The sequence below is a fragment of the Lutra lutra genome, chromosome 1 (assembly GCF_902655055.1).
Source record: "Lutra lutra chromosome 1, mLutLut1.2, whole genome shotgun sequence".
NCBI classification, from domain to species: Eukaryota; Metazoa; Chordata; class Mammalia; order Carnivora; family Mustelidae; genus Lutra; species Lutra lutra.
In genome coordinates, this window is record NC_062278.1 from 176,092,724 (window position 1) to 176,116,369 (window position 23,646).

General features: G+C 44.1%; 1 protein-coding gene across 1 annotated transcript; it reads right to left on the reverse strand.

The window, feature by feature from the left end:
- Positions 1-666: 666 nt before the first annotated feature.
- Positions 667-6,431, reverse strand: BHLHE40 (basic helix-loop-helix family member e40). The gene is made up of 5 exons (XM_047746205.1): positions 6,000-6,431; positions 5,762-5,831; positions 5,398-5,505; positions 4,335-4,458; positions 667-3,009 (listed from the first exon to the last, which is right to left on the reverse strand). Exons 1-5 carry the CDS (start codon positions 6,077-6,079, stop codon positions 2,153-2,155), a joined length of 1,239 nt encoding a protein of 412 aa, XP_047602161.1. The 5' UTR covers positions 6,080-6,431; the 3' UTR covers positions 667-2,152.
- Positions 6,432-23,646: the final 17,215 nt, after the last annotated feature.

Genomic DNA, 23,646 nt, shown 5'->3' on the forward strand with positions numbered 1-23,646 from the left:
AGGCAAAAATACTCGACCAGGTCATTTCCCACTTCTTTTCCCATGGAAATTTTTTTTTTTTTTGTAAGAGCACTTGACTAAGGAACACCAATATTCATTCATGCACAAACACACCCAACGAGAGGAAGTCCAGGAAGGATGTAGAAAATAATTATGGAATGTTGCCTTCAGCAGCAGTAAGACAGGATATGGCAAATCCATTAGACTTTGCTAGACTCAAAAAAGTTAGACTGGCTTGGCAGAGGTGCTATTCCCCAGCAGCAATTATTGCATAATAATCCATTAAATCTTTTCTCCATGTGCCTACCGCTCCAGCAAGCTCCCCAGACCCTATGGCCTAACAATTCCGTAATTTCATTTTCTGTCAGGTTCTAAGGACCATGAGAAAAGCAGGCTGAGGCAGGGGGTGGGGGGACAATGTACTTTTTGCCTAACTCTGGAAGGAGGCACAGCATGACCATGAACCTTTAGCAAACGTTAAAAAAATTTAAATATTTACCTACAAAATTGACCAAGTTTATTGTTTGACCAAATACAAGACACATAAAAAGCTGAATGAAATGACGCCAAGATGAACGAGTTGTTGCCTCCAGCCAAGAGGGGAGGGCAGGAAGACAGCCCTATTACACGACTGGGGTATTTAGAAGAAAAATGCAGAAGCCCATCTTTCTCTTCCACAGGAAAAGGATTATTTTATTAAGTATTTTAAAACAACTACTTAACATTGACTCATAGATAAAAATATTTACAATTTCACACCTTCAGGAAGGCTCCAAAATATAAACACTGTACCTCTCCCTAGAGAAAAAATTATTCTTCTCTTCAAAAACAGGAATACATTCATTTTTCGCACTTTGTAGATCAAGTAATTATACAAATAAACATCTGAAACATTTCCTTTTTAATATATTTATATAATATATATTTATAACAGTTTTACAAATAAGGGCAATGACTTTATACCAAAATAAAAACAGGAAAAGAAAAAGTTAGAACACGATCGGCGATCAAGCGTAGTGCATTTTGAAAAGCTGGTGCAGGGCTAGCTGGACAAGTCAGGAAACAAGTACTCTGGACCAAAAATAAAACTTCTTTGAAGGAGACAGAATCCGTTTTAGCAATAAGGACACTCCCTATGCCATTTGGGCGAGGGGCATTAGCCTGCAGAAAGGATCTTGCTGTGCCGAGAGCTGGTTAGGCCTTTAAGCTAAGCTTGGTTAAAAGGAGTTTTAGGATAGAACTGCAAACCGAGTCTAGCTCTGCTTGTTGACGGTAGCAATTTGTTACTTGGCTTTATGCATTTTGGGGGTGACTGGAACTTAGGCACCTGCGTTTCTCAGACCCAGCTTTGGTTCCCGGGACAGCATGATTGTTTTCTAGGTGAGACTTAGAAACAGGTACCAGAGGCCCAAGGGACTCCTCCCTCATTCCCTGGCAGCTCAGCTTTACCAGGGGGCCCTTTTCAGTTCCTTATTAAGCTAATCACTATGAAAGCCTGAGTAGGAACTACATTCTCTTTATTCATCGGAGGCAGGGGGTGGGGAGCAGACCTGTAGAAAATCTCCCCAAACCACTACCGTGCTATGCCAGTGTCTGCTACCTCACCACTTAGCAGAAAGCTCCGTGCAGCTGCCCGCCCTCTCCCCGTTTGGTGAGTCACCGCAACAATAAAAGGGAGAAGGGTGGGGTTATGAGAGCTGGCTGGGAACGGCACTCTGGAAAGCCCTCTTTTGAAAGTACCTTTTTCTCAAAGCCACAGACCTGGCTCCCAAAATTAAGACTGACTCACAGACCAAGACTTTGAAGCTTTTGAAAAATCCAGCTGATTTTTTCTGTATCTGAGGGGGCTATTCTCTGGGATGGGGGAAAGCCCAGAGATCTGCTACAATCCCCCCCCAAAATCTTCTGATGTCAGGCCATCCTTCATTATCTTCCCTAGGCCAAAAGGAGCTTTCATGTCCTATAGCGACAACCGAGGCACGCTCACAGATGCGTGCATACACGCACCCCAGATCTCTCCGTGCCTCAGATTATCTCAGCATACACGCTAGAACAATCTTGCTGCAGTCACACTTTTTTTGTTTTGTTTTGTTTTGTTTTTGGAGAGGGGCGGGGGAGTAGGGAGGAAGGAGAGCAAAGTAGCAGGGTCCCCCTAGTCTTTGGTTTCTAAGTTTAAAGGGGGGATCTGCTTCAAAGCTTGGAGCAGGGCAGAGGAGTCGATGGCAGGATGGGAAGGCAAGGGAGAAGGGAGTCTCTGGGGCATGAGCAAGGGGGCTGAGATCTTGTCTGGGTTCATGAAACTGGTGAGGGCTGCCGCAGAGGCGTTGAGGCCCGGGTATAACACAGGGACGGAGGTGGGATACCAGCACTTCTCCAGCATGGGCAAGTAGGCAGTTGCTGACGGCGGGATCAGATAGAAGGGCAGACAGAAGGGAGGCTGGTGTGGGTGGGGGCCCAGGAACGGGGAGCTGATCAGGTCACTGCCTGTGAAATGGCCTTCATCATCTGAGAGCTGCATTCTGCTCTTTTTTGTTGGGGGTTCTTCAGATTCTTGCTTAATAACACCGATCCTTTCTCCCATGGTGAACCTGCGTCCATGATCGCTTTTGAAGTACTGCTGCTCACCACGCAAGTCACCCTTCTCGGATTCTCCTCCATAGCCACTGTCTGTGTCCGTGTCACTGCCACTCTGCTCCCCACTCGAGTGAGCGAAAGTCCGCTGGATGACTGGCACACAGTTTTTCCCAGGGCCTTCAGAGCCTTTGGCCAGGGAGCTGGGTTTCTCCTTGAAGTCCATGGCTTTGGGAGCTGGGTCTGATGGTTTCCTGGAGGTACCCCCCTGCAGCAGCTCTGAGACCACACGGTGAAGGTGGGTGACGAGCTGCGAAGATTTCAGGTCCCGAGTGTTCTCATGCTTGGCCAGGTACTGAAGAACCTCCCGGGCGCACGTCTGGAAGCCTGAGCAGAACATCTCTTGACCTGCTTCAACATTTCTCCCCGACAGCTCACCTGGATCGACACAGATCCAAAGGAAGACATTTCAGAAGGCCCCGTGATTCACCCAGATACCTACACCTCGAAGACTGGGTGGGAGCTTTTCTTTTTGCTACTGGCCCTCGCTGATTTGTGTTCCTAACTCCGAAAGTAGTAATATGATAAAAAAAAAAATTTGGATTATATTGAAAAGTGTAAATAATAGAACAAAAATAATCCATTATCCTACCACTCGGAGGTAAAATAGGAGCTGTAATGGTAGCATAATATCCCATCACAGAAACAGAACAAAATTAAGAGAGATGGACTACTTCCCCTCTTGAATTGATAGCTTGTTCCTGAGTTTTCATTATACATGACACAGCACTGAACATCCTCGTATGTTTATAACTAGAGTGGATTTAGAGAACATCTGTCTTACCAGAGCCAGACTGGACAAAGACCAGTCACAGAATGAGATAAAGAATAAAAGAACGACATCACCCAAGTAAGCTTATTTTCGACTGAAAAAGTTGCAGTTGCGCTGGACTCTTCAAATTTCAAAGCTATTTCTAAGCCTTTTCTGTGTGTTCTATCCACAAGCCCCAAGTAATCAGGTATCATCATCTTCCTATTTTCAATGAAGAAACTGGCAGAAGCACCTGCTAGGTTTTTGTGATTCTCATCATATTAGTCTTGGAAAGAAGGGCAAGAAGAATGGAATGAGGGAGTGGGTAGAAGATTTTCTCCCTGGTCTGTACAGTATTATTTGGAAGGGGTGAAACTAAAAGGTTACAAGGTGACTGTGATTCTCTGCCAGTCGGTAGAAACTAATGATGAAACTTCACCGGTTTCATTAGATTGTGCAACTAACCAAGATACCTAGTGGCTATTCAGGGAACCACATGAAATGCAGGAAAAGCTCCTGCTGTCATCCTGCCAGGACCAAACCACACACAGAGTGATAAGGAAGTAGAGAAACAGGAAAACACTGGGGCATACCCATGATTTATTCTCCAATGAAAGAGGACTAAGAAGACCAACTGTAAAACACCCACGACACAAATTATAGGTGCCCTGCATTTTAAACAAGAGGGGGAAGATGTCCCAGAACCCAGAAACCCTTAAACCAAAATGCCACAGAAATATTTTACCACTTGACTAATACATGTTCATGCCAGGTGGCAAGCAGCAGCATTCCAAATGAGAAGTCTGACCTTTTAGGAAAGATAAAATGACATCTCCCCCAACTAACGTGCACAAGCCATTTGTTGTAAGAATGTTTCTTATACCAGATGTTGAGCCCACAGGCTATTTGTGCTACAACTCTCAGGTGATGATAACCAGACTCCGGCACTCACCAGCTTGTAAACCACTCTGCAGGGCAATGATTTTCTGCTGCTGCTGGTCAATTAGGTTTGTTAGTGCTTTCACATGCTTCAAGGTAAGTTCCAGAACCACTGCTTTTTCCAAATGACCCAAAGTCTGGAATAAAAAGAGCCTTAGTCAGCAGTGAGGTCAGAGAATTCCCACCTCTGGGACACTTATTAGCAATGGGAAGTATCTCTAAGGGGGGGGGGGGGGGATAGCCTTTCCTGATTGATAACATTTCATTTTTAAGTTTGGAGATGACATTTTTAAAAAGTGTTGTGTTTGTATACATACATCCACACACTTCTGATTAAAGAATAAAAAACGAGTGTCAATTATCTTTGGAGGCATTTGGGAAGAGGCAGCTACATCAGGAGAAAGCTCTGACAGATCTATTTCTCCAGCAGCCACTGCTGACCTGAACTCAGGGGAATCCAGAGATAACATTTCTCTGCAGTGCTGTCAACCTGAGGAGGGACTTCTACTGTGTCTGGCAGCCAAGAGGCTTCCCCTAGCTTCTTTCCTGACACCCTTTCATAACTTTCAGCTCATCTAGGCTTTTTACTTCCTCCTTAAATACTATTTTTCCTTTCCCCAACCAAAGGCTGCCAAGCCAGTAAGCTGTTGGCTACTGACAAGAAAGAACAGGACATAAAAATCACGCACCCAAACAAGTCCTCTTTATTTTTCAAAAGGGGCAGGGCGGAGAGAAGGGGGTAAATAAAATCTGCGTGTTGCTTGGTTTACCAAAGTCAGCAAAACTAAAGAACCCTAAAAGTCACCAGCAAGGAAAGGCTTAAACTCTTTGAAAACGAAGGCTAGCTGGGGTTAGAGCCAACTTGGAGAAGTCCAAGCGGTTCTCAGTTCATTGCATGAGGCTGCCAGAAAAATCCCAGGGCTGGGGAAGGGTACCCCAAAACAGAGCCACCCGCAAGCTCCCAGCCGCCCATCTGGCCTGCAGTTCCCAGTGGAGCCTGCAGGCGGCGAATGACCCCCCCCGCCCTCTCCCTGGGCAGAAGAGCTGGCTTGGAGAGGGGCCAGCTTCTCACTTACTGTAAGTTTGAGATGTTCAGGTAGGAGATCCTTCAGCTGGGCGATGCACTCGTTAATCCGGTCACGTCTCTTTTTCTCGATGAGCCGGTGCGGCAGTTTGTAGGTCTCCTGCAAGGCGCACGGCGGGGCGGTGGGCGCCAGAGGAAGCGGGTGAGAAGCCCCTCTCTCCCCCACCCCGCGACGCCTTTAGAGTTGGGACCGCGGAGTCACACGCAGAACCACTTTCTGCCCCTTCTAGTCCAAGCCATTTCATAGAAGCACCGAACCCACCCCTTGCATTGCCCGGCGAAGCTCCAAGTGAGAAAACTTTTCTTGGAACAGCGCGCGCCAAGGGCTGGGGTCCCGAGGGGCGCGGTATTCTTACCTTGCTATCCTCGCTCCGCTTTATTCCCCGCCTCGATTTGTACACTTGGTACATGTGGGCAAAATCCATCCTGCAGGGAGAGGGACCAGGTAGGGTCTTGATTTTGCGTGCGCATAGGCTCCAAGAGCCCTGGCGAGTAAAAGCCCCCCGAATGCGCCCAGAACGGCTCTGAGTTGAGAGCGGCGCAGAACGCAGGGCTGGAGCTGAGGCTTGAAGGGGCCGGGGAGTACCAACTTACCCAGGTAGGTCTCCGGGCTCCAGTCCTGGAGCTTTGGGCAAGCAGGTGGGGGGCGGTTGAGCGCTGGGGATCCGCTCCATGGCGCGGCGAGCCGGGGCCACTGTGCACTCCTGTCTGCAGTAGCGGAACGTCGGGGTGAGCACTGTCCTGCAAGGGGCTTCAAGGGGGCGAAGGGGGGTGTCTCTCCTCAAGGGTTCCTCTGAGTCTGAGCTCTCTGAAATCCGCTTGAGCTGCTGGGCGCTGCGGCTTTGAGGTGCTGCTTCAGTTGGGGGCGTGCATGGTGTCCCCGCGGCCTCTGGCTCCGGCTCTGCGCACAGACTGGCGGTGTGTGCTCCCTGCGCCGTCTGCGCGGTGCGAGCCAAGTGAATGAGAAGTGGGGCGGGCGGGGAGGCGGGAGGGAGCTCGGAGGGGGGGCCGGCTAGGGCGGAGGGGAGGGTGGGGGGGCAAGCTGAGGAGTAATGGAGAGGCTGCGGGCTGGGTTAAATGGGAGCGAGTGGGTGGGTTGGAGCTACGTGTTCTACCCTGTGACTCCAGGCACGTCTGGCCGCTGCCAGGGAGGGAAGGAGCGACCTGCCCGCCCTCCCCCGGCTTCATCACATGAGTCTCACGTGTTGGACAACGCTCCCGCGGCTGCGAGGGAGCCCCCCCCCCCCCAGCTCCGGCCCCCAGGTGTCTGCGGCTGCGGCTGCCTTTCCCCGAAGAGGGGGTGGCAGCACGGCCTGGGTCCTGCCCAACCGGGTGGGGGGCGCGGAAGCTGGAAGGGGCCGGGGAGGCGCTGGGGCCGGGTAGGGGGTTGGTTTGGTAACGTGGGCGAACCTGCCCCAGGGAAATGAAGTAAGTTCCCGTCTCCTGGGAGGGAACGGGGGAGGACGGATCCGCCCGCGTCTGACTCAAGCCGGGAGAGGAATATCCCCTCGCTCGCTCCAGCCCAACCCTCTTCCTCCTCCCCCGCCCGGCCGGCTCCGAGGAACCAGCGCGCAGCGGAGGGAGTCGCCCGGCCCCCCTGCCCTCCCCAGAGGCTGGTGTTTCTTTCCGTCCCGGCTTCCCCGCCCCCACCCCTCAGCCGGGCGTCCAGGAATTGCCCGCCGTGGGGAGGGGCCGAGGGGCGGGGCGGATGTCACCCCATGGGAAGCGGGCTGGCAGCCAAGCGCAGGGGCAGCCGAGGCCGCCGCGGAGCACGCTGCGCGCACCTGACCGCCGAGCGTGTGCGCCACGGGCCCCTCGCTCCCCCCGAGCTCCGCTCTGGGTAAAGCCTGCGGGCCGGCGGGCGCCCTCTTGCGCCCCCGCCCCCGTGTATCCCAGTGCCCACTTTAACCTCACATGGGTTAGTCTGGCACCGAAAGACACCGGGCGCGGTGCCCTGCTTTTCCCCTCCCTACCCTGCCCCCTCCAGAGCAGAGGCTCCCGGGTCGCCTCCCCTCCGGCTGCAACGTTACACAACTGCGGCAGCGACGCCTGCCCCGCAGCAGCACGGGGCGTGACGCTTCACGTGGCCACAGCTCGGGCCACAGGGCCTCCGCCTGCGAGTCCCTCTCCGCCGCCCTTGGGACCCAGACCCCGGGGACGCACTGTGACCGCCGTGGTGGGCTATCTCCTCGCCTACCAGGAACTTGGGCGGCGCTGTTGGCGGTCTGCACCCGGGGCGGGAGGGAGGAGAGAGTCTAGAAAAAATTATCTGTCCATCATACTGAAATTTTAGCGTTCATTCAGTGGATACACATCAGTTGAGCCCCCTCCAGGGTGCTGGGCGTAGTGACCGTTGCTAGAGTTACTGTGGGGAATCAAACAGATTCTGCCCTTGAATTTACAGGAACCTCTGGCAAGAGCATAAATTGGGCAATGAGGGGAAGACAGCCCTGGGAAAATTATATAGATGCCACTGGCTGACAGGGGAAAAAAAAAAAAAAGATAAGTTTGCTTTGTTTTGTTTCAAAATTTATTTAATACGGACTAAAATGCGTGGGAAGAGAAGGAGGAAGAAGCTAACCCACTGCCCGGAGCTAGGGGCAGAAACGCCTCCCCCCAAGCAGCCCCAGATCTCAGCAAAGCGCGGGGGGAGGGTGGCGGCGCGGGGCGGGAGGGCACTTACCTCCCCCCGCAGAGTCCGGTCTGTGTGACCTTCTAACTCAGCCTGGAGCAGGGAAAACAGCTGAAACTCCAAGCCCGCGGTGTGAGCCGCGCTGATGCAGTCAGAGGAGGGAGCCAGTGGAAATTCATGACTAAAATAAGGCCTGGCTGGGGATTTCACTGACCTCTGCGCTGCCCTGCCCTGCAAGTTCGGGGAGTTGAGAGATGACTGTAAGCGGTTCCCACCGCGCCTCGGGTCAGTCACCCCGATGCTGAGTGGCCTGGCTGTGGGGAAGGATTGGAAAAAAATTAAAAAACAAAAAAAAACAAAAAAAACGGGGTCGCCTCTGGAACTGGGTGAAGCTTCGCCTCGGGCGCAATTTGGGGCTGTCAGTCTTAATTGGCAGTGTCCTTGGCAACCTAGAGAACTGGGATTCACACTTCGACCAAACTGGGAGTGGATTTCCTTCAGGTCGCTTTGGAGAGCTCCCACTTCCTGTTTATGTTTCACAAGCGTCGAACTCATTAGCAAGTGTGAGAAATGCCTCCTTTTCTAACTGCTAACTGGTGTGACCTCTCTTCGGGGCTCAGGGATTCTTCCCTCCCAGAATGTACTTTTGCTGGCTTCTGTTATCAGCCATCTCTAGGGAGGGAATGACTGCACCGCAACTTCCTGCTGGGAGGTAGGCACAGAACCACAGGGGAAGGAGGGGACCCACCGGTCCGGGTTTATGCTTTCAGTCTAGGGTGACCTGCTTCATTGTGCGACTTTAATAAGGGTGAAGGATTGTCATGATTGCACCAAAACCACAGTTCCACCAGGAAAGAAGCACTGGGGGAGGAAGGAACACATGTCCCTGAACTGTCATATACCCTGCTCCCCCCCCATGCCGGACAAGAACCCAAACATTTCAGCTCCCATGGCCCAATGTCATTCTTAGAATGCTTTGATGTTATCAGTACTTTTTGTCTTTACCTGTTCTACAATTGGAAATAACAAAAGGTATGCTTTTCCTGCTTTTTGTCTCAAATGTGTTCTCAAGCTTCAAGAAATATGTCCAAATAGAAAAAGAAAAGAATTTCCACCCTATCAAAGTTCTGTTGTATCCAGATTTTATATACTTTATACCAGTTGGTCCATTTTTGTTTTCTCAGTAGCTTGTGATTATTTTTTCATTAATTTAAACAAAAATAATTCCTTCCCAACCTGCATCTTTCCACCCTGAAGAATCTTAAAATTTCAGTCTGTCATCTTTGTAGATACTTGTTTAATGCTGTTTTATTTTTTAGATTGTCCGTCAAAACTTTGTCTATGTTAATTCATTTAGTCCTCACCACCACCTTATAAGGCAGGTATTAGTCATTTTTATATCATTTAACACACATTTATTGAGAACCACTATGTGCCAGGTGCTGAACTGGGTCCTAGGAGTAAATGTGTTCTCTTAAGGAAATTGAGGCTCAGGGAGGTTAACTAACCTGCCCCAGGTTATGTAGCCTGAGCTTAGATCTGGAACTAGACCCTAGGTTTGTTTGGCTCCTAAGCTGGTACTCTTAATCATTATACTCTTGGCTGCGTGGTAAGGTTATATGAGTTGTGCACTGTTCAACTCCAGGGGGAGCCATTCACATCATAGTCTGTGAGAGCACCCTCTAGAGTTGTGCATTTTAGCACTGAGCAGCTACACTGGGTAATTCTGACATTTTGTAGCCCTGTCCTGTGTTTTGTTTAAGTATAGAGAGAACATAATTTTGTACAGGAAGGACAGGATTTTCCTTTTCTTTTCCTACTGAGACTCAGGATTTTGAAGGTCTGATGCTGTGTGTTGGGGAGAGTCTATAGTGTTACCTGGTGCCTTCCCACGTAGGAAGTTAGAGCTCACAGCCCCCTGCATGTACCCATACCTTTCTTGCTCGGATAACATTTTTTGCCTATTTATGGATCCTCAGGAAGTTTTTTATCACATTTCACATATCACATTTTTATATATCATGACCCAGCAAACACACACAAACACATACAATTTAAGTGCATTTAAGGATAGGGCAGCCAAGTCCTGATGGGGCTGTAGCAATAAGCCACCACTACCCTCTCTCTCTTACTCCTGGGTAACCATTGATCACTTAAAGAAAAACTTAAACTTGGGGCGCCTGGGTGGCTCAGTGGGTTAAGCCGCTGCCTTCGGCTCAGGTCATGATCTCAGGGTCCTGGGATCGAGTCCCGCATTGGGCTCTCTGCTCATCGGAGAACCTGCTTCCTCCTCTCTCTCTCTCTCTCTCTCTGCCTGCCTCTCTGCCTACTTGTGATCTCTCTCTGTGAAATAAATAAAATCTTTGAAAAAAAAAAAAAAGAAAAACTTAAACCATTTAGGAAGAAGTCAGCTCAATGCATTTCAGACAAAAATTTTACAAAACAGAGCTGGATGGCTCAGTTGGTTAAATGTCTGCCTTCAGCTCAGGTTGTGATCTTGGGTTCCTAGGATGGAGCCCAGTATGGGCTCCCTGCATGGGCTCCCTGTTCAGCAGGGAGTCTGCTCCTCCCTCTCTCTGCCCCTCCCTCCCTCCTGCTCTAGTGCACACATGCACTCTCTCTCTCAAATAAAATCTTCAAAAAATTTTTATAAAATAATACCCCCTTGATATGTGAATTCTGATATTTTCTAGTCTAGTCAATTTTATTTAAAAATATTCTGATCTTGGGGTTCCTGGGTGGCTCAATTGGTTGGATGGCCAACTGTGGATTTCGGCTCAGGTCATAATCCCAGGGTCCTGGGACCAAGCCCCAGGACAGGGTCTGGGCTCAGTGGGGAGTCTGCTTAAGGATTCTCATTCTCCCTCTCCCTCTGCCCCTTCCCCTGCTTGCATGTCCACATGCTCCCCCCCGCTCAAATAAATAAATAAAAATCTTAAAAATATATATTCTGGTCTTTACTTGATAAATTGATTTTACAACCCACCAGTAAATCCTGACCTACAATTTGAAAACGTGTTCTCTCCACTAGAGATAGTGTTGTACTTTTAGCTTGTCCCCACCAGAAAGAAATCAATAGCATTTGTACACTTGAAGATCTTTAAAATCACTTATAAAAATGTTAAATAAGACTGGGGCACCTGGGTGGCTTAGTGGGCTAAGCCTCTGCCTTTGGTTCAGGTCCTGATCCCAGGGTCCTGGGTCTGAGCCCCACATCAGGCTCTCTGCTCAGCAGGGACCCTGCTTCCCCCCACCATACCACCCCACTCTCTGCTTACTTGTGATCTAGAGATAGTGTTGTACTTTTAGCTTGTCCCCACCAGAAAGAAATCAATAGCATTTGTACACTTGAAGATCTTTAAAATCACTTATAAAAATGTTAAATAAGACTGGGGCACTGGGGTGGCTTAGTGGGCTAAGCCTCTGCCTTTGGCTCAGGTCCTGATCCCAGGGTCCTAGGATGGAGCCCTGCTCCAGATCAGCAGGGAGTCTGCTTCTCCTTCTCCCTCTGCCCCTCTCCCCACCCCATGCGACCTCTCTCTCTCTGTCTCAAATAAATAAAATCATGGGTGCCTGGGTGGCTCAGGTGGTTAAGCGTCTGCCTTTGGTTCAGGTCATGATACCGAGTTCCTGGGATGGACCCCTGCATTACTCTGCAGGGACCCTGCTTCCCTCCCGCCTCTCTCTCTCTGTCTCTCATGAATAAATAAAATCTTTTAAAAAATTTTTCAAAAAATAAAATCTTTAAAAGAATACAAATAAAATTTTTATTCTTTTCTCAGTTCTGGTAATTTTTGTTTTTTAAGGAATTTGTCTATTTCATTGAAATTTGTTAATATATTGATAAAAAGTTTTATCCCTTTAATGTCTATATAATCTAAAGTTATAAACACTTTCTATTCTTTTAAACATTTTTGGTTAATTTGTGTTTTTTTTTCTTGATCATCTTGCTTAGAGTTGTATTAATTGTATTCATTTTGCAATTATCCAAATTTTAATTTTGTTTTGATTTTCTCGATTGTTCATTTTAAAGTTGATCAATTTTCTTTCTTATTTTTCTTATTCCCTTTCTTCTAGCTATTTTGGATTTAATTTGTTCTGATGTTTCTAGTTTCTTGTGGTATAAGGTAATAACACTGATTTTAAACCTTTCTTCTTACAAGTATTTAAAGCTAAGATTTTTCCTGTGAAAGCCTTGCTTTCACAGAACCCCACAATATGGGGTATTTGTATTTTACTTATTATTCAGGTCAAAATATGTCCTAATAGTTATTATCAGTTTTCTTTGATTCATGGGTTATTTTGGAAGGTATTATTTAATTCCCAAATATGTGCAAATTTTCTAGAAAACCTTGTTTTTGTTTTGAAATAACTATAGAATCATAGAAAGTTACAAAAATAATAGAAGTTCCATGTACCCTTTACTCAGTTTCCCCCAATGGTACCATTTTCCATGACTATCATACAATATTAAAACAAGGAAATGAACATGGCTACAATCCAGATAGTTTTTGGATTTTCACCCATTTTACGTGCACTCACTTGTGTGTGTCTGTATATGTATAGTTCTATGCGGTTTTATCACATGTGTAGATTACTATAACTACTGTCACCATCAAGATGCAGAACTGTCCTACACTACAAAGTCCCATCATGAAACCCCTTTATAATCATACCAGTTCCTATCCCCTCTCCTATTTCTAATATTTGGCAACCAGTAATCTATTCTCCATCTCTATAATATTATCATTTTAAGCATATTGTAAAAATGGAATAATATAATTGTAATCTTTCGAGATTGAAACATTTTTTCCACTCACCGTAATCTCTTGAGATCTATCCAACTGGTCACATGTATCAATAGTAAGTTTTGATGAGTTGTGTTCCTTGATGTCTCTGTGCCACGATTTATTTGCCCATTCACCCACTGAAGGGCTGTGGAGTTGTTCTAGGTTTCCGTGATTATAAAACTACTATGAACACTTTTCTACATGTTGTGTGTGGACATATTTTTTTCTCTGAGACAAATCCTGCAACATATGATAATGTACATTTGCAAAGAAACTGACCAACTGTTTACAGGAGAGGCTATCCTATTTTACCTTCACAATTGCAATTTATGAAAGATCTAGTTTCTCTTTATCTGTACCCACATTTGCTGTTGTTACTGTTTTTTTTTTTTAAGGATTCTTATTCATTTGTGTGTGAGAAAGAATACCAACACGGGGAGGGGTGGGCAGAGGGAGAAGCAAACTCCCCGCTGAGCAGGGAGCCCCCTGAGGGACTCGATGCCAGGACCCTGGGATCATGACCTGACATGAAAGCAGACACTTAAACTGAGGGAGCATCCCTGCTATTGTCACTATTTTTAACTTTATCTTGTCCAGATAAGTGTGTAATGCCAGGTATCTTTTCATGCTGGTTTCTAATTTACTACTATTGGGTCAGAAGATATAATCTATTGGATTTTAATTCTTTGAATTTATTAAGATCTCTTTCATTACCCAGAATATAGTCTATCTTGAAAAATGTTCTCTGTGGGTTTGAAATCACGCATATTCTGTGGTTGGATGCAATATTTTTATTAAGTTGGTATTTTATCAAGTTGGTTACAGTGCTGTTCAAATATGCCTTTCTACTAATTTTTTTTCCCTCTCTGCATCCTAAAATTACTGAGACAGAAGTATTAAAATCTCTCCAAGTGTGAATGAAGAGTTGTCCATTTGTGTCATTTTTCTTTATGCATTTTGGAACTCTGTTCTTAGTTGCAAGTGCATTTAGGATTGACATGTCTTGATGATTTTATTCTCTTATCATTAAATTTTTCCCTCTTTCCTTATAGCATTATTCTTATGCTAAAGTCCAGTATTCTTCTTCTCTCTTTGTCTGATGTTAATAATACAGCCGCACTGGCTTTTGTTGTTATTGCTGTGTTTTAAGCAGGCTCCTTGCCCGATGTGGAACTTGAACTCACGATCCTGAGATCAAGTCACATGCTCTAGCAACTAAGCCAGCCAGCTACCTCTACACTGGCTTTTTTATACTTGTGTTTGCATGATACATTTGTTTCTACTCTTATGCTTTTCAACCTATGCCTTTATAATTGAATTGTACCTTATAAAACCACATGTTGTTGGATCTTGCTTTTATATCATCTGACAATCTTTGCCTTTTTATCATAGAGTTTAATATATTTATATTTGAGGTAATCATTAATATAGTTGGGTTTAAATCTCCCATCTTGATATTTATTTTTTCTATGTATCCCATTTATTCTTTGTTTCTGTTTCTACTTTCCTACCTTCTTTTGGGTATATTGCATTTTTTTTTTAAGATTTTATTTATTTTATTTATTTGACAGACAGAGATCACAAGCAGGCAGAGAGGCAGGCAGAGAGAGGAGGAAGCAGGCTCCCTGCCGAGCAGAGAGCCCGATGTGGGGCTCGATCCCAGGACCCCGGGACCATGACCTGAGCCGAAGGCAGAGGCCTAAACCACTGAGCCACCCAGGCGCCCCGGTATATTGCATTTTTAAATCATTCCACTTTATCTCCTTTTTTAAAGTATAATTCTTTGTAGTATATTCTACAAATATACTGTTTGTGGCTGTTTGTGAGTAGTGGTTCTTAAACTTGACATGTATTACAAAGCAGCTGGAAGTCTTATTAAAACATAGTTTTCTGGGCTATACCCTCAAAGTTTCTTACTGAGTAGGTCTGTGACAGAGGTCAAAAACTTGCATGTCTGATAAGTTCTCAGATGCAGTTAATGATGTATGTCTGGGTACTATACTTTGGTGATCTCCGCCCTAAAGATTATACTCTACATCTTTAAGTTATCACAATCTAAGTTCAAAAAATATGCTGAAAAATACTATTATATAATTTTACAGATATGTAAGAACCTTACAGCAATATAATTCTATTTATTCCTCCTCTTAACCTTGATGGTCTTGTTATTTGTATTTTACTTCTGCATAAATTATAAAGATTTATATATAGCTTTAAACACTGAATAGTATTTTTAAATATCATGCATATGGATAAAAAGATATAGATGTAGATATATTACTTTAAAAAGGGCTTCAAAGGGGTGCCTGGGTGGCTGAGTTGGTTAAGCATCTGCCTTCAGTTCAGGTCATGATCCCAGGGTCATGGTATTGAACCCCACATCGGGATCCCTGATCAGTGGGAAGTCTGCTTCTCCCTCTCCCTCTGTGATCTCTCTTGTGCTCTCCCCCCCCCCAAAATAAATAAATCTTTAAACGTTTTTTAAAAAATAAAAGGCCTTTGGGGTTCCTGTGTGGCTCAGTGGGTTAAAGCCTCTGCCTTCGGCTAGGTCATGATCCCAGGGTCCTGGGATTGAACCCCGCATCGGGCTTTCTGCTCAGCAGGGAGCCTGCTTCCTCCTCTCTGCCTGCCTCTCTGCCTACTTGTGATCTCTGTCTGTCAAATAAATAAATAAAATCTTTAAAAAAAAAAAAAGGCCTTTAACATTTACCCATCTATTTACCCTTTCTGGTGCTCTTCACTTTTTGCAGATCTGAGTTTCCTTTTGATATCCTTTCTGTTCTAAAATGTTTGTGTTAGCTTTTCTTGTAGTTTTGGTCTGCTGCAGGTGAATTCTCCCAACTTTTGTCTGTCTGAAAATGAATTTATGAATTTATCTCACCTTCATTTTTGAAGCATATTTTCACTGGTTATGAAATTCTAGTTTGATGATGTTTTTCTTAGCACTTTAAGGGTGTTCTATTGTCTTCTGGCCTCTGCTGATTCTAGTGAAAAGTCAGCAGTTATTTATATCATCAGCCCCTTAAGTTCCACCTATTTATCCCCTTTCAGATTTACCACTTCCCATTGCTTTTCAGCAATTTTGCTATGATTTATTTAGGTGTGGCTTTCTCTGTTTTTAATTCCACTTGGGGTGTGCTGAGTTTCTTGGTTCTATAAGTTGATATTTTTCATCAGTTTTGCTAAGTCTTAGCCAACAAAGCCTCAATGATTTCTTCTGTCATGTTATCTCTTCTCTTATTTCTGGGACACAATTTACACATTAGGTTTTTGAAATTAGCCCCAACCCAGTCAAATGCTCGGTTTCCTCTGCTCTTGAGACTGCTACTAAGCTCATATAATGAACTTATTTTTTTAAATTTTTTTATTAGCATATAATGTATTATTTGCCCCAGGGGTACAGGTCTGTGAATCGTCAGGCTTACACACTTCACAGCACTCACCATAGCACATACCCTCTCTACTGTCCATAACCCAACCACCCTCTCCATACCCCCCTCCCGCCCCAACCCTCAGTTTGTTTTGTGAGATTAAGAGTCTCTTATGGTTTGTCTCCCTCCCAATCCCATCTTGTTTCATTTATTCCTTCCCTACCCCCAAACCCCCCACTTTGCCTCTCAAATTCCTCATATCAGGGAGATCATGAGATAATTGTCTTTCTCTGATTGACTTATTTCTCTCAGCATAATACCCTTTAGTTCCATCCACGTCGTCACAAATGACAAGATTTCATTTCTTTTGATGGCTGCATAGTATTCCATTGTATATATATACACCATATCTTCTTTATTCATTCATCTGTTGATGAACATCTAGGTTCTTTCCATAGTTTGGCTATTTTGGATATTGCTGCTATAAACATTCGGGTGCACGTACCCCTTTGGATCACTACATTCGTATCTTTAGGGTAAGTACCCAGTAGTATGATTGCTGGGTCATAGGGTAGTTCTATTTTCAGCTTTTTGAGGAACCTCCATGCTGTTTTCCAGAGTGGTTGCACCAGCTTGCATTCCCACCAACAGTGTAGGAGGGTTCCCCTTTCTCCGCATCCTCGCCAGCATCTGTCATTTCCTGACTTGTTAATTTTAGCCATTCTGACTGGCATGAGGTGGTATCTCATTGTGGCTTTGATTTGTATTTCCCTGATGCCGAGTGATGTGGAGCACATTTTCATGTGTCTGTTGGCCATCTGGATGTCTTCTTTGCAGAAATGTCTGTTCATGTCCTCTGCCCATTTCTTGATTGGATTATTTGTTCTTTGGGTGTTGAGTTTGATAAGTTCTTTATAAATTTTGGATACTAGCCCTTAATCTGATATGTTGTTTGCAAATATCTTCTCCCATTCTGTCAGTTGTCTTTAGTTTTGTTGACTGTTTCCTTTGCTGTGCAAAAGCTTTTGATCTTGACAAAGTCCCAATTGTTCATTTTTGCCCTTGTTCCCCTTGCCTCTAGGAAGAAGTTGCTGTGGCTGAGGTCGAAGAGGTTGCTGCCTGTGTTCACCTCAAGGATTTTGATGGATTCCTGTCTCCCGTTGAGGTACTTCATCCATTTTGAGTCTATTTTTGTGTGTGGTGTAAGGAAATGGTCCAGTTTCATTTTTCTGCATGTGGTTTTCCAATTTTCCCAACCCCGTTTGTGAAGAGACTGTCTTTTTTCCATTGGACATTCTTTCATGCTTTGTCAAAGATTAGTTGACCATAGAGTTGAAGGTCTATTTCTGGGCTCTCTGTTCAGTTCCATTGATCTATGTGTCTTTTTTTTTTTTTTTTTTTTTTGCCAGTACCATACTGTCTCGATAATAACAGCTTTGTTATACAGCTTGAAGTCCGGAATTGTGATGCCACCAACTTTGGCTTTCTTTTTCAACATTCCTCTGGCTATTCGAGGTCTTTTCTGGTTCCATATAAATTTTAGAATTATTTGTTCCATTTCTTTGAAAGAAATGGATGGGATTTTGATAGGGATTGCATTAAATGTGTAGATTGCTCTAGGTAGCATAGACATTTTCATAGTATTTGTTCTTCCAATCCATGAGCATGGAATGTTTTTCCATTTCTTTGTGTCTTCCTGAGTTTCTTTCATGAGTGCTTTATAGTTTCCTGAGTACAGATTCTTTGCCTCTTTGGTTAGGTTTATTACTAGGTTATCTTATGGTTTTGGGTGCAGTTGTAAATGGGATTTCTTAATTTCTCTTTCTTCTGTCTTGCTGTTGGTGTATAGAAATGCAACTAATTTATGTGCATTGATTATATATTCTGACACTTTACTGAATTCCTGTACAAGTTCTAGCCAATTTGGAGTGGAGTCTTTTGGGTTTTCCACATAAAGTATCATATTGTCTGCAAAGAGTGAGAGGTTGACTTCTTCTCTGCCTATTTGGATGCCTTTTATTTCTTTTTGTTGTCTGATTGCTGAGGCTAGGATTTCTAGTACTATGTTGAATAGCAGTGGTGATAGTGGACATCCATGCTGTGTTCCTGACCTTAGGGGGGAAGCTGTCAGTTTTTCCCCATTGAGAATGATATTCACTGTGGGTTTTTCGTAGATGGTTTTAGTGATATTGAGGTATGTACCCTCTATCCCCACTCTGTGAAGAGTTTTGATCAAGAAAGGATGCTGTACTTTGTCAAATGCTTTTTCAGCATCTATTGAGAGTATCATATGGTTCTTGTTCTTTCTTTTATTAATCTATTGTATCACATTGATTGAGTTGCAAATGTTGAACCAACCTTGCAGCCCTGGAATAAATCCTGCTTGGTCGTGGTGAATAATCCCTTTAATGTACTGTTGGATCCAATTGGCTAGTATTTTGGTGAGAATTTTTCATCGTGTTTGTCAAGGATATTGGTCTGTAATTCTCCCTTTTGATGGGGTCTTTGTCTGGTTTTTGGATCAAGGTAATGCTGGCCTCATAAAATGAGTTTGGAAGTTTGTCTTCCATTTCTATTTTTTTGGAACAGTTTCAGGAGAATAGGAATTAATTCTTCTTTAAATGTTTGGTAGAATTCCCCTGGGAAGCTGTCTGGCCATGGCTCTTGTTTGTTGGGAGATTTTTGATGACTGCTTCAATCTCCTTACTGGTTATGGGTCTGTTCAGGTTTTCTTTTTTTTCCTGGTTCAGTTGTGGTAGTTTATATATCTCTAGGAATGCATCCATTTCTTCCAGATTGTCAAATTTGCTGGTGTATAATTCTCATAATATGTTCCTATAATTGTTTATACTTCTTTGGTGTTGGTTGTGATCTCTCCTCTTTAATTCATGATTTTATTAATTTGGGTCCTTTCTCTTTTCTTTTTGATAAGTCTGGCCAGAGGTTTATCAATCTTATTAATTCTTTCAAAGAACCAGCTCCTAGTTTCATTGATTTGTTCTACTGTTTTTGTTTGTTTGTTTGTTTCTATTTCATTGATTTCTGCTCTGATCTTTATTATTTCTCTTCTCCTTCTGGGTTTAGGCTTTCTTTGCGTTCTTTCTCCATGTCCTTTAGGTGTAGGATTAGATTGTGTACTTGAGACCTTTCTTGTTACTTGAGAAAGGCATGTATCGCTATATATTTTCCTCTCAGGACTGCCTTTGCTGTGTCCCACAGATTTTGAACAGTTGTGTTTTCATTATCATTTATTTCCATGAATTTTTTCAATCTTTGATTTCCTCGTTGACCCATTCATTCTTTGGTGGGATGCTCTTTAACCTCCATGTATTTGAGTTCTTTCCAAATTTCCTCTTGTGATTCAGTTCTAGCTTTAGAGTATTGTGTTCTCAAAATATGCAGGGAATGATCCCACTCTTTTGGGACTGTTTGAGACCTGATTTGTGACCCAGGATGTGATCTATTCTGGAGAATAAATTCCATGTGCAGTAGAGAAAAATGTGTATTCTGTTTTTTTGGGATGGAGTGTTCTGAATATATCTGTGATGTCCATCTGGTACAGTGTGTCATTTAAGGCCTTTATTTCCTTGTTGATGTTTTGCTTAGATGATCTGTCCTTTTCAGTGAGCAGGGTGTTAAAGTCCCTTACTATTATTCTGCTATTGCTGATGTGTTTCTTTGATTTTGTTATTAATTGGTTTATATAATTGGCTGCTCCCATGTTAGGGGCAGAGATATGTAAAATTGTTAGATCTTCTTGTTGGACAGACTCTTTGAGTATGATATAGTGTCCTTCCTCATCTCTTATTATAGTCTTTGGCTTAAAATCCAATTTATCTATAAAGGATTGCCACCCCAGCTTTCTTTTGATGTCCATTAGCATGGTAATTGTTTTTCACCCCCTCACTTTAAATCTGGAGGTGTCTTTGGGTCTAAAATGAGTTTCTTGTAGACAGCATATTGATGGGTTTTGGTTTTTATCCATTCTGATACCCTGTGTCTTTTGATTGGGGCATTTATCCCATTTACATTCAGGGTAACTATTGAAAGATATGAATTTAGTGCCATTGTATTGCCTGTATGGTGACTATTACTGTATATTGTCTCTGTTCCTTTCTGGTCTACTACTTTTAGGCTCTCTCTTTGCTTAGAGGACCCCTTTCAATATTTCTTGTCTGCTACAGTCAGAGACCCCTGATCCTTCTGTGACTCTGTGGGACCTGAGACCACACTGTCCCCATGCGGGCTCCACCCCCCACTTAGCTTCTGGAGTGATGTCCCTCAGTGGAGCAGACTTTTAAGAGTTCGAATTTTGTGCTCCGCTGCTCCACCGCTTGCCGGGAGCCGGCCACTCTCCCTGCTATCTTCCCATTGCTTCGGATTCACTTCTCCACACGTCCTACCTTTCAGAAAGTGGTCGATTTTCTGTTCTTAGAATTGCTGCTCTTCTTCTCTTCGATTCCCTGTTGGTTTGTAGGTGTTTGGAATGGTTCGATAACTATCTAGCTGAACTCCTGCGACCTGATGTTATCTCAGTCTGCTACTCCTCCACCATCTTGACTCCTCTCCCCAATGAACTTATTTTTGATATTGTGTTTTTCATTTGTAGAATTTCCATATGGTTCTTTTTTCTAGTTTCCACTGCTGTGTTGAAATTCCCCATTTCTTCATACATGTTGCCTTCCTTTCTGTGCAATCTCTTAAGATTTTAGTATCATAGGTATTTTGGATTTTAGTATGCCTGCTCGATAATTTCAACTTCTAGGCTCTTTCTGGATCTGCTTCTATTGCTTTTTTTCCCTCCTGTATTAACTGCAAGATACATTTTCTCACTTTTTTGTCCATTTTAGATTTTTTTTTTTATTGTGTGCTTCATATTTTGAAGGAAAGGAAAGCAGAATACAAAGTAAATATTTACCTTCAAAAAGAGAAATCCTCTTCTTCCATGAGAGGCTGAGTCAGTCTGATCTGTAGTTGAGCTGGGCCTGGGATTTGTTATAGATTTAGTTGGAATCATTTCCCTGCTGTGTTGAGGGTGAGATTTGACTTCCCCTTCAGTAGAGCTTGAGATCTGAGCACTGATGAGGTTCTTGAGACCAACCTGTACTTCAAAACCAAGCTAACAGGTGTGAGAACTGGGGGATGTCTCTCCCTGCTCTGTTGCCTGGCTGATAGCTTTCTAATTTCTCTTTGCCATTTAACCCCTACTTCTGCCCCTCTAGAGATCTCCTCCAGCCCTTTCATCCTTCTCAGTCCTTTGCAAATCCCTGGACTTTGTGAAAGACAAAAATGACTCAAGGAGTACTCCTTGGCCCTTGTTCCCTGCCTCCAACTTTGGCAAAGTGTTTCCATCCCTCTGTAAGGATGTGGGGGAGGAAGAGTTAGAGAGGTCTGTAGACTTGCTCTGTGACTATGGCCCCTCAGCCCACAGACAGCCTTTACAAGTCTATTAACATTTCTCTTCACCCTTGCTGATCACAAAACATGCTTTGCTCAGCCATTCCTCTAGAGCTGACAATGGCTGTGGGTCTCCTTTCCCATGTAAAGCTAGTCACTTTGAGTTTAGTACGCTTAGATTTCTTTATACCATCAGTTCTCTGATGGGTTTTAAAAATCAGATATCGTTGGTGCACCTGGGTGGCTCAGTCAGTTAAGCATCTGACTTTTGATTTGGCTCAGGTCATAATCTCAGGGTCATGAGATCACACCCTGTTTCAGGCTCTGGGCTGGGCATGGAGCCTGCTTAAGATTCTCTCTTTCTCCCTCTGCTCTTCCCCCACTGCTTTTGTTCTTCTCTCTCTCTTAAAAAAAAAAAAAAGAAAAATCAATGATTGTTTTGTGCTTTCCTGACTTTTTTAGTTGTTAGGGTGACAATGACGTTCTCCTTATAACCTATGTGACCTATAAACAGAAGTTCCCCCAGATAACTCTTACCAGAGATGAAAACCTGGTCAGGGATATTAAGGAACCAGTGGATTGGCAGTAATTGAAAACCTGAAAGATGACACCAGTGTGGGGATCTGACAAAATAGGGGAGGGCAAAGGTGCATTGTAACCTATCAAGCACTGATAATATCACACATAACACACAACACACATATACACACACACACACAAGGCTGAGAGGAGACTATGGCAAAAAGGAGATGCTTTGGCAGCCAGCAAGTGGTACTTTCAGAGAATGGACAGTGCACATAATTGTGTTGGTGTCTTCTGTGGACAATGTCCACTCCCTCATCTGTCTCTCTTGGGGCAGTGATTCTCATATTTTACTCTGCATGCAAATCACCTGGGCTTCTTGTTAAAGTTCTGATTCTCTCTCAGCAGGTCCAGGGCTGGGCTTGAGATGCTGCCTTTCTAACAAGCTCCCAGATCATGCCGATGATACAGGCATAGTGAGGTCCTCAAGTACAGACACCTGCATTTTTAGGTGGTTAATAGCAATAGAACTTAATTGTTTGTGCTGAGGTGAGTTTACAGTATAAAGGACAGGGGAAGGATTTTAACTGAGTAACCAAGTAAAATGAACAGTCCAGGAGGCCCATGAAGTTGATAGAATGCAGTTTACAGACACACCAAATGTAGAGAAAACATATGTTGAGGAAGCATTTCCTGTTGAGGAGCTCCAGCAAGAGGCAAGCCTACAAGTCATCAAACTGACTCCTTTGGTGGGGATGTAAGTTTGGTGGCTTGTGGGCAGCTGCCATCCTGGGAGCTAGAATCAGGAGCAGTGCAAGGATGGAGAAAGGATGTATGGAGAGGGTTAGGGTAGCTCTCTAGGAGCCAAGAGTTTGGCTCTGTATACGGAGTGGTGGGGATTGCAGAGAATATTCATCAAGTGGTTACAAATGAGTTACAAAACCACGTGGATTTGTTTTCACCAGAAGAGACTTACCAACTGGAATTTCATGGCTCTGATATCAGCTGTTCATCCTGTATTATTTACAGGACTAATCGATGCATCAATAGAAAATAAAATTTCCTTCATTTTCTGTACTTAGTAATGCAGTACTAATCTCAAAAAGATGATTATGGTCCAGATTGCCTTGTTAGGAAGAAAGCGTGGAGAGCTCTGGAAAATCATAATAAACCAGCTGACTATAAAGATTCAATTTAATAAAACTTCACCATTCAAAGAAATGTGGAGGGAGGTAGTCTAAAGTTTTGATGACATCCTAGTCAAAGAAATTTTTTTTTAAAGATTTTATTTATTTATTTGACAGACAGAGATCACAAGTAGGCAGAGAGGCAGGCAGAGAGAGAGGGGGAAGCAGGCTCCCCACTGAGCAGAGAGCCTGACACGGGGCTCGATCCCAGGACGCTGGGACCATGACCCGAGCCGAAGGCAGAGGCTTAACCCACTGAGCCACCCAGGTGCCCCGTAGTCAAAGAAATTTTAAGGGATTGCAGTATTTATTTCATCAAAAATATTTACTGAGAGTTTTCTA

What these genes read in the sequence shown, in the direction of transcription:
- BHLHE40 (XM_047746205.1), bottom strand. Translation starts at nt 6,079, where the DNA reads ATGGAGCGGATCCCCAGCGCTCAACCGCCCCCCACCTGCTTGCCCAAA. An exon ending in GAGCCCGGAGACCTACCTGG is followed by an intron (nt 5,832 to 5,999) that starts GTAAGTTGGTAC and finishes CTCTCCCTGCAG; the next exon opens with GATGGATTTTGCCCACATGT. An exon ending in GCAGAGTGGTTTACAAGCTG is followed by an intron (nt 3,010 to 4,334) that starts GTGAGTGCCGGA and finishes GTGTCGATCCAG; the next exon opens with GTGAGCTGTCGGGGAGAAAT.